Source organism: Erigeron canadensis, chromosome 4 (assembly GCF_010389155.1).
Source record: "Erigeron canadensis isolate Cc75 chromosome 4, C_canadensis_v1, whole genome shotgun sequence".
NCBI classification, from domain to species: Eukaryota; Viridiplantae; Streptophyta; class Magnoliopsida; order Asterales; family Asteraceae; genus Erigeron; species Erigeron canadensis.
The window spans coordinates 34,395,664-34,409,984 of record NC_057764.1 but is presented as its reverse complement, the minus strand read 5'-3'; the positions used below and the strand labels follow the sequence as shown (position 1 = coordinate 34,409,984).

Sequence of the window (14,321 nt, the reverse complement as noted above, 5' to 3'; positions counted from 1 at the left end):
AGAAATATTATACTTTTATGATTTTGTGAGAATGGATGATTTTATATTTAAATATGTGATTTTTTTGGGGTATATTGTGAGATGGAATGAAAGCATTTTTTTTTCCATGTTTTATATACAAGTGTACAACAACCTGATTTGATTATAATAAGAAATGAAGATTTAATAGAAGCAACTGGTAGCGGGGAGGTAAGGTGGGGATGAAGAATACTTTTATGATAATGAAGGTTATGAACTGTCGATTTCAGAATTATGGGAGTGATGAATAGCTGTAAAGAGGATTATTACTGTTAAAAGTCATGGTCTTCATTTGGGATTCTGGAAACTAGACCAGTTTCTTATCTCACTAGGCCCCACTTACACACTTCATAATTTGTTGTCTTTTTTTATTTTTAAGGTTTCATTAAACAACTTATAGGGCATGTCCGGGAGGAAATTTTCAAAAACTTTCGAGGAGCTTTAACTTTTAACTTTTAACTTTGAATAGGAAAAACTTTTATAGCGCATTTGGTTCACAGATTGTTTTTGAAAGGAATGGAATCTTTCAAAGGAATTGGAATTTGACGGAATGTTTTTGATTTTTTGAAAATTCAAGTGATGGAAGGAATAAAATTCCTTCCTCCATCCCCAAGGAATGGAGATTCCATCAAATGATGGAATGTTTACATTCCTATGGAATGAGATTCCCTCTTCTTTGTGCAACCAAACGCACTAAGGAATGGAATTCAATTCCAATTCCATCAAATTCCATTAAATTCTGTGAACCAAACGCAACCTTATTGTGCATGTTAGAAATTTTATTTAGATGAAACTAGCTTTATCTTTTATTTGAAAGAAAAAGCTTCAAAATGAATTCGATAAAGCTTTTAATCTTAAAAGTTACATAAATACCATTTTAAGTTTCATTTACAACCATCATACAAAATATTTTAAATAAAAAAAGCTCTAGTTAACAGTTTTATTTAAAAGCTACACCTTATTGTTCCAACTAAAAACTACATATACAACTAGTTTTTAAGTTGATTGCTAAAAGTTATCGTTAGTTGACGTCCCAATCTAACTGGACGAAGCCAAAACCTGTTATTCTGATAATCCGGAACAAACTATTAACCCGCATGCACGACCAATTAATGTAAATCCGATATTTGTTAAGGCTTGAACCTATTTTACTAATAAAAAACCTATCCCACTAATAAGAAAAACAGAGAAAACCGGGGGACTCAACGCCTTTAAAAAGGCCCGTCCTTGGATATCTTCCATTTTTAACATTACCTTTGTTACAAATTTGAAAGATTTGTTATCTCACCACATATAGTATGGGTAGAATAATACAATCTTTGGTCAATAACGTGGCATTGAAGAGGCTTGGGAACAAGTGTTTTTTGATGGATGTGATTTCTCCTCCCAATCACTTCATATTAATTATGTGCACGTGTGTGTCTGTCTCGATCGTTTACGACATCTTCAAACTTTAGTCAATTTCCCCTTAACTAAAATTCTTCAAATCTTAGGACAAGGGTGTAGTCGGCAAGAAAAATCGGCTAACATCGGTTTTTTGGCAAACCTATAGCACATGCATTAACAAGTTTTGGCGAGTTACATCGGTTAGTTTTGGCCGATGCTAGTGAACGTTGGGCAAGTGTCACGTGGCCATTTTGGCAGGAAAAGTGAACGTTGGAGCTTTGGCAAGCCTATAGCGCATGCATCTACAAGTTTTGACAAGTTACATCGACTAGTTTTGGTCGATGCTAGTGAACGTTGGGCAAGTGTCACATGGCCATTTTGGCAGGAAAAGTAAACGTTGGAGCTTGTGTGGATTTTTTTTTTCTTTTTCAAATTGGCAAAAAAAACTTTTTACTACATCACATTTTTGGCAACAAATTGGTAAGAATTGACTAGCTTTTGGCTTGTACACGTGGCATTTTCTTATTGGAGGAAACTTTGCCAAAATTTACCAATATGTTAATTTTTGGCACTACATCCTTACCCTTTACAAAGTAATAAAAACACAACCAAAAGGTAATATATAGGATGTTGCTCACTTATAGTTTCATCACCAAAAATCTACATCAATAATTGTAACTAGAAAATTTTGGACCCCGCGTTGCGGGGTCTCAATTCCTTTGTTGAAACGGTTCGTTATTTTAGTATATATGCCGTGAATTTTTAACAGCTTAATTAGCTATAATTTTGTCATTAATATGTTTGTTTAAAAGTATGCAAGAAACCAAAACGTAACCCGTAGTAGAAACCTGAACGGGATGTGATATGACAAAAATATCAATATATTAATTCAGATATCAAGTGGATGCGATATAGCAAAATGCAAGTAGTGGTACGGGGTGTATCACAATAAGGTTGATTGACAAATAAAAAGTGTGAAAAAAACAACAGAAGTAACCCGTAATAAAAAATCCGAAAAGGAAAAACAAAAGTAAAAAAGAAAAAGACGTGACAAAATCCGAACAAGATGCAATATGGCAAAATCCAAACTATAAGAAACGTGCGATGTGTCACTTTATAATCGATGCCACGTGTCAAGTTTTAATAAGCATGGTTACTATTGATAACCATGCCAAAAAAAAAAGAAAGAAAAAAACTCCAAATGGGATTCGTAATGTCAGAATCTAAATAGTGATGCGGGATATATGATGAACCGATAATAGAGATCATATAAGCAAAAAAAAAAGGTATCAAAAAACCAAGATAAACCGAAAGATAAATAACCTTAAAGAAAATAGAAATAACAAAGGAAAAATAAAATGTTGAGTAAAAGTTTCCAATATATTATTTGGGAACACAAAAGCCAAAAAACTATGATGAACACCAAGAAAAAACCCCAAACGGATCCAAAATGGCAAAATCTAAATAGTGATGTGGTATATACGATGAACCAATAGAAAGAAAACACAAAAGCAAAAAAACTATGTAATAAACAAACAAAAACCGAAAGAAAAATAAATTTAACGGGATCCGATATGGCAAAATCCGAAAAAATGCGGGGTATAGGTGGACCAATAGAAAGAAAACACAAAAGCAAAAAAACTATGTAAGAAACAAAAAAAAACCGAAAAAAAATAACCTTAACGGAATCCGATATGGCAAAATCTGGGAAAAATGCGAGGTACAGGTGGACCAATATACAGCGCCACGTGTCACGTGGCATAAGGTTGAGCCTTAATGATATTGTAATTACTAATAAAGAAATTGTATATAAAAGCTTAGATAGAAATGTTAGAAAAACTTAGTGAGATAAATGTTGAATCAACTCCCACCCTTTTGTTACGAGCTGAGCGGTGGAACGAGCAACCTCATGTGACCTCGTCAATCTGTCACACATAAACCTTGGATGGGATCGGAGCTCATGGCCAGATACACACGACAATTGATTGACCATTATGTTTAGTGCGATACCTATAGCTAGTCAAGTAGTCAATTTTAACTAAAATGTCATCGCTTATGTAAATACGAAAGTTATCATATATACTTCTATCGTATGTTATTAATTATTCTCTTGACCCCCATTTACACCCTTGATACCATTTAGTCTTGGCAACTACTAGTATATGGGATAGAACCTGGAAAATATAAGAGTGTTAAATTAAATATTATATTAATTATAAAAAAACAAACACATTATCTATTTTTCATTTCCAAATACAATAAACGACACAAATTATTTTCATGCTACACCAAGTCATCTTCCTAGCCGTTTCGCACCAATCCTCCTTTCCAGTCACCAACTCTCCATCATCACCATGACTACCAGACAAACCACCATCACCCTAGCTCACCACTCTTGCAATTTGTAGGGTTCACTCTATGAATAATTGTTTATTAGTTTTATATGATCCAATGGTAATATTTTATCATGTTTATTTCGTTTTATTACTTATTTTACAATGACAAATCCTTATAATATATTATATATTTTCGTTTCATTTTAATGTCTTAAGTGGATTTTGAAGTTTTTATTTTAATTTAACCTTAAATTTATTTGTATATATTGTAGTTAATGAAAACTATATCAATGAAAAATATACTTAATATTTTTTATATCAAGTGTTTTGTGTCATAAACAAAAATTTATATATTTACAATTAAAATTGAATAAAAATAACCATAAAATGAAAATAAAACATTTAAAGTGAAATGAAAGAAATAAAAATGTATTGCATTTGTATATTTATCGGTTAACACAATATTACAATAAGACAATCTCTAAGACTCGAAGAGTATCTCCAATGCTAATAATCCTTCAAAAGCTTTTTTTTTGCATGTCCTTACCATGAATTATAATATTAAATTATAATTTTTAAAAGAATTCAAAAGAAAATATTTTAATAACATGAATTTAAAATTTAATGTGAGTGTATTAAAAAAAAGTGATTAATCAAAAGGTTGAAGAATGTCAAGCTTTTAAAGAAAAAAACTATGTTCTTCAATGACAAAAAGCTATTCAAAGACTTTTTTCTTAAAAAAATTTTTTTTGATTAAGTTATTTTTGGAAATGCTCTAAGTTAAGGTTTATAAACTATAAAACAATAAGCCCATCTTCGTTACGTAGATAAGATTATAATATAATGTTTACAGTCTATACTAAGTTTGAATTCTTGAAAAATGTGAACTTAAGGTTGACCACACTTAGTATATAAATAAAACAACTTCATTACTTTATAATATATTCCAGATACATGTTTATATATTGAAATTTAAATGTTTTTTGTTACACATGATTCCATTAACGGTCATGTTGTATATAAGTTATTAAAATTAAAATGTTTTTGTTACACATGAACATGATTCCATTAACGGTCATGTTGTATATATACATACATATTTAAAGATAAATTTTTATTCAAATGTAGTAAACATTGGTTGGGCTTAAATACTATAAACTCAGTGCATGAATCTATAATATTTGGGCTCAAGTATCCATTGCTTATAACTGGTTTAGTTTGGGTTAACTTTGGTAAAGTCCAAGGAAACAAAGTACTCCGTATGTGATATTTCGAAGGCCTTTGAAAACTTAAAATGATTACTTTATTGAAAAGGAAATTCTAATAGAAAAAAGAAAAAGAAGGCATAGGCACACTACCTAGCCAACGTACTAGTAGTTGGCGTAACTATAGAAAATAGAAAACACTTTTTAACCAATTCATAAAAATAGCAGTGACCTTCAAAAGTTATAATATTTAACTATGAATTTTTATTTATTTCCAAAAAATAGTAACATAATATTTAACAATGAACTTTCATTTATTTCCAAAAATAGTAACATTTGACACGTGTACATGATAACGTAGACATTTATTAATCACGTGACATTTTTTAATGACATTGTATTATTTATTTATTTTTTTACTATGTAATATTTATCAGCCATGTCATTTTCCCCAAAATGACATGGTTCCGTTTCAATTTCGGTCCCGACAAGGTATTTCTTCTTGTCATTTTCTTCCTATTACAAACATTGAAAAAGTGTGTATGAAGATCTTAAAGGAGACATATATCTAGCTTTTTTTCGTCTATCTCGAGATTAAAAATCTCTAAACTTAGATGTCAAAACGTCGTCGTTTTAGCCGAAAGGGAGATCCTGAGGATGTTTATGGTGAGACGACAGTTTCATAGGCCGGATCTAGGCCGTTTGAGAATAGTTTGTCGACAAATGACATTGATCAAGATAGCAGAGGTCGAGAGGTTAGCTCGAACTCAATCACACTGTTGGTGATTTATAAATTAGTTCAAGAAATCGATAAGAAATCACCTCCACCTCCAACACCGTCGTCGTCGGTGTTAGAGTAATTCGACAATAAATTAGAGTTTATTGCTAGAAAGTAAAACTTTTAAAGGTCACTGCTATTTTTGTAAACTGGTCGAAAGGACCTTTCTAATTTCTCTAGTAATAAAGCATGTCACGTCATTAAAAAATGTTACGTAATCAAAAAATGTACATGTCATCATGTACCGTGTCAAATGTTACTATTTTCAGGAATAAATGAAAGTTCATTTCTAAAAAGTAAACTTTTAAAGGTCACTGCTATTTTCGTAAATTGGTCGAAATATCATTTCTATTTTATGCATTTATCCCAAAATAAAACTGTAACCTTCCACTTCAAGATTAATTAACTTAAACGCAGGGAAAACTTGTTTGCCATTGTAGAACGGAAGAAAATATAACTATACGGACAAGGATGATGAACCTTACAAGCAACTTGAAAATTACTAGTTCGAATTAGGATTCTTCGAACGCCAAGATAAAAATTAATGGGTAAAAGCCACAAAGTAGCCTAACAAAAGACATGGAAACAGCCAGAATGGCGCCATATTGCACAGGCAGCGATAATTAGTTTGGATGGTTTTTGACAGTTTCCAGCCGGTAAGTTTAATCATGAAGGCAGTGGTGTAGACAGGGAGAAGAGAAGATATTTGGTAACATTAACAAAAATGTTTTGGTAACATAGACATAAAGTTGTACGTCCGTCTTGTTAGAAAGAAGAAAAGATTGTCAGAATCATAATTGACATCACTTCCCGTCGTAATAGAAGATTACGACTTGGGCTACCCACGAAGAATCAAGCAATTTCTCAACCATGATTTTATTTCCTAATTTAGCTTATTAAACTCTCTATAAATATAAGCTATGATAATTATAATGAATAGAAAACAATCATTCACAAGGTAATCTTTTATTTTCTTGCTGTTATCAAAGACTGTATATACCTTACAATCTTATGTTGATCTCATAATTTCTATATCAATTGTTAACCTGTCTAGAACTTGAAATATTTAATTACATACTTTTAATTTGTAAACAAGCTATTTGGATATACAAAGGATTGAACAGCATAACAGTAACAATAGTAGATAATAATATAATGATCATAGTAATCCCTCAAAATACAAAAAAAAAAAAAAAAAAAAAAAAAAAAAAAAAAAAAAAAAAAAAAAAGGATATAATATCCTTAAAAGAATCCCAACTAATAAATTCACTTCAAAATACAATGAAAGAAAATTCTTTTGCTACACCAATAAACAAGTGGCAAAATCATAAAGATATCGATGATAATCAAAGACCATAGATGACCGAGAAAAAATATACATCTCTAGAGTAGCAAGGAAACAAGAGCCGATCCAAAAACCAGGCCTCCAACCATGGATCCCATCTTCTCCGCGCCACTCTACAGTACAAATGCCATAGAGATAAAGTTACATTACAAAAGAATAATTACGAACTAATTCATTAGGTTACCGTCAACGATTAACCACTAAAACAGGCAAAGAGCCAGACCAATAATCCATGTGTTTGTACCGGTGACCAAGTGAGATTGATCCAATAACTTTAAAATCAACTTAAATTTCAATGTATAAACGTTGTAACTAATCCACTGCTAACCAATAGATTAACAAAAAAGTAATGTATAAGTAATGTGAGATGAGATGAAAGGGAAATTTAATAGCTTATTCGTAACTAACTACTGTACGAGATTAGTACACGCACAAAAGGTGAGTCGTTTTTAGCGACATCATATGTACACGCACAAAAGGTGAGTCGTGAATGTGATTTCAATATATATAGAAGCATAGATATAGTCCTTATTCCATATCATATGTAGTAAAACCAGTGTATATTCCATTTAAAACCAGCGTATATTCCATTTTTTTGTTATAGCCCAAATCACGCCAAACCGCGATCGACTTGGTTTACGTTTGTTTATAAATTATATTTAAAGGAAAAAACAAACTGAAATGAAACACATAAATGATAACATGTTGTAATCTCATAAAGTAAGATTGAATTTAATATTATGAATAACAATAAATATAAGATAAAATAGTGTGGCGCACAGATCAGGTGACGAAGTGCTGCCTTTTTCCGAGGCATCTCATAACAACGACAAGCCATCAGAGTATTAAACTAATAATAATAATGTCTAGTTCTGACCTACCTAGCTAGCTAGCTAGCTCTATGGATCGGGTTCATCAATATCACGTGACTACCCCATATATTCAGCTTATGTTAACGACCTCTTTCTACTTTTTTCTAACATACGCTTTACATATTAACAACATCCATTCAACACATGATTCAAGTTTATATATTACATACACTGTACTATAATTTATACAATCACAATATAATGCATAAATGTAGAAGAAATGTTACATGTAAAAAATCTAAATATATGTACAAAAGAATATTTATGATACTTTTGTAATGAATTACTTTTAAACTATATATTTTTTAAATACATACAGTACACTTTGATGGGCTTAGCCCGTGCCGAGAGGCAGGTTAGTTGAAGATCATTAATTTTAAATACATTTAGGAAATTTGTAGGATCTATTAGATCCGTGAATCATCTAGTTGACCCGACCCGATGAGATCTATTGGCAATTTTTTATAGCTAAACTAGACTAGATTTAAGAATGGTAATTAATCAAATGCTTAATAATGGGTAGTTCAGATGTGTTAATATAATATAACTAAAATGTAAAGTGAAAGTAATGTACCACATCAGTAGCTGATGGTGCAGGAGATATGCCGGTGGTTCTGACAGCTGGAGATGGAGCTCCGGTAGGTGGTGCTGGTGGGCTCATAGTTAAGGGAGATGGGGCTACCGATGGTGTCACAGCGGGTGAAGATACTGGCACTGGGGCTGGTGGTGGGGTTGCTACTGGCGGTGGGGTTGCCACTGGCGGAGGGGTGGCAACTGGTGGTGGAGTGGCTGGTGGTGGTGTTGCAACTGGCGGTGGAGTGGCAACTGGTGGAGGGGTAGCAGGTGGTGGGGTTGCAACTGGTGGAGGGGCTGAAACGGGTGGTGGGGTGGCTGGTGGTGGAGAGCTGACTGGGGGAGGTGTAGCGACGGGAGGGGTGGCAGTGGGGGGTGGAGTGGTGGAGGTTGGTGGTGCTGGGGTGGCGGTGGGGGAGGAGGATGGTGATTGGGCGGTGGCGGAAGTTAAGACAATGCAGATGAGGGCGGCGAGTAGAGTGGCATTGCGATCCATGATTTTTTTTTGGTTGATGTTAAAAGAATAAAGTTAATAACGTTAGGAACTGCGAAAGAAGTTTGATAGCGAGGAGTGAAAGTGAAGAGGAAGGGGTACGGTTTTTATATATCAAAGAACTTGGTGTATGAGAGTATCTACTTATGTGGACTCACTATTTGGAGCATTTTTTTTTTTCTAAATAACAATATATTATTTGAGTAAATAATCATATATATCTACAATTAAACTAAAATATGATTAATATGTTTTTAAAACAGCACGTGGCGTAATCCTTGATCGACATGTGTCTTTTTAATTTATTTATTAGATAATTTATCTTTTTTAATTGTATATAGATTCAAATTCCTTATTATAATTAAAATTAAACTCTAACTCTTGATTTATAAATACAAAACACATTACAACCTTATTTGATTGATCGTTCTCTTCTTAATAGAATTGTCTCTATTTTTTTTCTCAACTTTTCAACCCTATTACTTATAATAAGTTATTTGAGTTTACGATTCGAAATCACAAGGCTATTTGTCGTCATCCACTATGTTTACAAGTTCCAATTTTGATGTGATTGTAAAAATTTAAGGTAAATCCAAAACTCTAACTAGACATATACTATATTTATTATTACTGTTTATTATTATTTAGCTTCGATCATCGGTTTATTTTAACTATAAATTATTACATACTCATAAATCATGTATTATACATATTCGAATTTATTTATAACAAAATCTATGTAGCTTCCGTACATCGTACGGATATTAGGACTAATATGACTACGTAAATTAAATATGTTTAAAATACGACTAATAATATACGAGTATTTAAATAATTTATTATCTGTAGTTAACACATGTATTTTCATGATTCCTCATCATTAATTTTTAGATTTATTATTAAAGCATAACAAACATTTTTCGAATTAAAATGATATCAATATATCATATCCAAAATTCATGCGGCACAAATTGCAACATAACACATTCTTGGGAAACTAATGTTATCATCCTTTTGATCAATTATGTTTTCACTTGGAATGTCAATCAAGGATGGAGGGCTCGAATAACTTAACTTCTATCAGTCATGAAAGTGTTAGTCATATCCCATAGCGAATCTAACAAATAAGCCATAGTTTCTTGGTTAAGTCATCTGCAAAAGGTTTGAATCGAGAGGAGTATTCATTTTCAATAGCATGGACATGGTGGAAAAGCCATTTTAAGAAATCTTCCAACTCTCCACACACAACATAACCTTAATTGGTACCCAAATGTTTCCACAAGAAGTTTATTATTCCCAAATCGGTTTATCTTAATTTGTATGCCTTTTCTTACAAGAGCGGCTTAGATATGTATAGTCTATCTATATATACATTACTTGCCCTTGGTATCCGACTTCCAAATCAAACTATCATACTGCTTGGAATAAAGACAAAGGGGTACCAGTGCATAAATTAGCATCAAACTCAAAGGAGCCAAGAAGGTCCGCTTATTTGAGTTACACCTTCATTGCTAGTTAAAATTCCATATTCAGAGTATTTTTGACACGTAAATTAAAGTCCATTTCAAAGAAGTTAATTAGACATTTAAAGCTTTATATTTACCAAAATGATATATTTTTTTCTAATAAAACGTTCAACATTCTTTATTAAAGATTACATGGATCACAATAGGTAATATATAGATAAAGCCAAAGGTGTGAGGAACTCAGGAACCCCGGAATCAATGCAACGAATGCAATGATGGATGTTCAAAGTTCTTTACCAAAGATCGGAGCATCAACAATTGATGTAAAAGGCAATGTAAGAGGCAATTTTGGATTAAAAAGTCGAAAGTATAAAGAATAAATAACTTGAACAACTTCACATACAAACTATGTCATATTTTCTCCATGTGCACTTTAATTAACTTCAAATTTTTTTTTTTTATCAGAGTCTCTATACGAACAATCTTTTGGTTACGACTTACGAGTACAATTAAAGCAACGAAAGAACAAGGGATGGTCCATCTCTTCAACACCAAACAGAACTTGATTTGTTTCCACCGTTTGTAGGGCATACTTTGGTTGGATTCTTTTCTTAATTTCTATCTTGTTCTTCTTTAACACAGTAAAAATATATAATTAGCAACTTACCATGTATTTATCTTTTATTCTTTAAAGTAAAAAAAAAATAATAACGACTGCATACATTATGCTAAAAAATGTTTATGTTAACACTCTTTAACTAATGGATCACCTCATCACCACATGAATTCACATCAAACCAAAAATAAATCCCATTATAATTTTTCTTAATTACCAATCAATCTATTATCTATATATGTGATATTTTATGTCCGTTGTTGAATAATTGGTTCAAGTTCCGCATACTGCTCAATTGGATGTCATTGTGTTGTCTTGAATGCTAATTACGTATAAAATACTCGTTGTTTAAAAGAAAAGGAAAAAAAATAATATGTTAAAACTATCAAAAAAATTAAAATATGTGGAATTTAGTTGTTGTTGAAGTTTGTCGTTGTCGTTGAAATTTGTTTAACAACACATTGATCTGTTAAAATAAAAAAAAAATCACATTTTTTGTTTTGTTCATCCATTTAGATGAATATACATCCAAGATGGATGCACAAAACAAAAAACATGAATTTAAAACTTTTAATGCATCAAAATGATATTTTTAAGTGTTTACACGGTACATTATTCTTATTTTAAGTGTGTTCATATTTGATCGGTCTCTATGGAAAATTATATATATCTTCCCAATACATAGTCTACTTTTTTTAACGGCTAAATTTTATACTAAAATACTCTGGCTAGATGCCGGATTTCAAGAATTACTTACATCAAACAATTTGGACTAGTTTGCCAAAACGTCCAAAAAAAAGAAAAACGATTACAACGTGTACTCATCCAACGGTAACAAATTGATACAATTTGATTGAAAAAGGCCAAATAAATAGCCTAACACCCCTGATAACTTTATAACACGATAAGTGTATTTTATTTATTACCTTTCTTAATTTCATCTATTGATTTTGACAAATGTCATGATTTAATTGTTAAGAGGATTATTAAACCAATTAATTAGAAAAGTATACCATTTTCTTATATATATATTTTGTAAACTAAAATAAAAGTAATAGATTGTATATTGTCTAACAAATTAAATCATGTGAATTGGAAGAGGGTTATATGACTATATGCCAACTAGTGAGTGATATATGATTGCTTGGAGTATGTATTCACCGCCATAATCTCATGCTTGTGACTGGGATCGAAATCCTCCAGGGAACATTCACAGATTCACTATTGGACTATTCTGATCAAACATGTAATGGTAACGTGGTCTGAGTTGTAGCATACATATCCCCTAATAGTTGCTTAGATTTTTTTTTTTTTAAAGATATCTATTTCAATAATTAAAACATTTATTTTACATTTGTAATTTATTATTAGATTGTCGAACATATTTAGGTACGATTAATTAATTTGGTTTTGTATGGGTAATCGAGAAGTTTAGAATTTTGAAAGCCAAGATTACTCATTTTAACAAACTAATGTCATTTAGGAATGATTCTTAAAAGAGTTTCGAATAATGAGGATGGTGCAAAGTTGGAAGTTTAACGTTTTTAACAAACTAATGTCATTTAGGAATGTTCAAGTGTATCGTTTTTGTCACATGTTAGGTGTATTTAGAAGGCTATGAACGAGAAGATTTTTCAACAAGTCTCTCTTCGTAATGATAAGGTGTTTTTAGATATTAGATGTACATGTTTTTTGTGGTATAAAAGTAGACTAAAAAAAGTACTCTTAGTTGGAAAGATTGGATTAGCTTTAATGTGACCAATCTTTCTTTGTAATTTTTGCTATCCCGTAATTGTGGGATTGTATTTGTGCATCATGCGTATTATGATGTGATGATAGGTTGAAAACTTGTATTTGTGCATTGCCATTATATCGAGTTGTTGTTCGAGTCGCGAAATAGGTGAGTATATTTGCATACCTTTATGTATACGTTGGGTTGATTTCCATATGATGATGGATTTCATGCATGGAAATCGATTTGGGGTTAAAGCCCTTGTGGCATAGTGATTAATGAGGCCTAATAACCTCTTGATATGTGATTAACGGGGCCTAAGAACCCCTTGTGTACGAGGCCTAAGAACCTCTTGTGAATGGAGCCTAAGAACCCCAATATGTGATAATGATTGTGTTGTTTGCTTATATGGACCCATGTATAGCGTTAAAGTACAAAGGTGAGTATGTAAGTATGGCTCGACTGGGTCATAGGTTACATATAATAGTCCTTTGTGCGTTGCCCTCCTTCATGTTCATAAATGTATGCAAGTATATTCACTAAGTATTCGCTTACGTTTTAGTTTTACCCTTTTTATAGGCGGTTCTGGAATAAGGAACTAGGAACTTGTGGATTCGAAGTTTGAAATATTAGAAGTTGCTTTTGGAAAGGTTGAAGGTATTGCCATTCTTGAAGGAATGGTACTTTTATGTAGACACCTAGTTATCCCACCTCTTTATGGCTTTTGACACTCTTAATGTTTTGGTAATTTTGGTTATGACAAATTTTTGCAAATATGGGTAAGGTTTGATCTTTTGACATCAAAAGCATGTATGGTTGTTTTGATTAAATGTCAACTTGGGCAAACGACCCATTTAATGGCGATTGTAAAGGTGAATTGTGTTTGAATGTCAAACTATGTTTGTAAATGTGTTTTATATAAGTTAAAATCTGAATTATGATCTAATGAGGTTTGGTTGAGTTAGATAAGTTGCAAGTTGAATTAACTCAATTAAGTGTTAAAAACTGATTTTGGTGCTTTAAGGTCATTTTGTGCGCCGCACATAATTTCTCTGTGCCGCACAAATGAGTGTTTTAGTGTTGCAGACTTTCTGACCAAATTTTTTATGTTTTGTGCTTCGTACAAAACTTCTGTGCGCCACACAGAATCTCTGTGCTCCGCACAAAAAAAATAATTATTTTTCCTAAATTGAGTCTTGTCGTTTCAAGGATAATGTATATTAATGTCAATGATACTTACTTTTCAAAAAATAAAAATAAAAAATAACAATAATAATGAGGATGATTTTCGTGATGTCTGTTCGTGTTTACATTTCGATATCTTTGAGAAATAATGTGTACTGTAAACTATTTATTTCAATTCATCGACACTTGATTGTAACATTGATAATGCATTATTGCCATTAATTAGAAGCAAACATATACTGTGGGAGGTTTGCATCTAAAGCAATTTTCATGCCCAACAAAATGTTTCTTTTCGAATCATTGCGCTTTTATATCA

At 31.8% G+C, this 14,321-nt stretch overlaps 1 protein-coding gene across 1 annotated transcript; it reads right to left on the bottom strand.

The window, feature by feature from the left end:
* Positions 1 to 6,962: 6,962 nt before the first annotated feature.
* Positions 6,963 to 9,098, bottom strand: LOC122598387 (classical arabinogalactan protein 9). The gene is made up of 2 exons (XM_043770982.1): positions 8,515 to 9,098; positions 6,963 to 7,181 (listed from the first exon to the last, which is right to left on the bottom strand). The coding sequence occupies exons 1-2, from the start codon at positions 9,007 to 9,009 to the stop codon at positions 7,107 to 7,109; spliced, it is 570 nt and encodes a 189-aa protein (XP_043626917.1). The 5' UTR covers positions 9,010 to 9,098; the 3' UTR covers positions 6,963 to 7,106.
* Positions 9,099 to 14,321: the final 5,223 nt, after the last annotated feature.

Bases quoted from the DNA above. Each gene is read 5' to 3' on its own strand.
- LOC122598387 (XM_043770982.1), bottom strand. From the start codon at position 9,009: ATGGATCGCAATGCCACTCTACTCGCCGCCCTCATCTGCATTGTCTTA. The intron at 7,182-8,514 runs GTACATTACTTT...TTTGTACTGTAG, and splicing joins CACCATCAGCTACTGATGTG to AGTGGCGCGGAGAAGATGGG.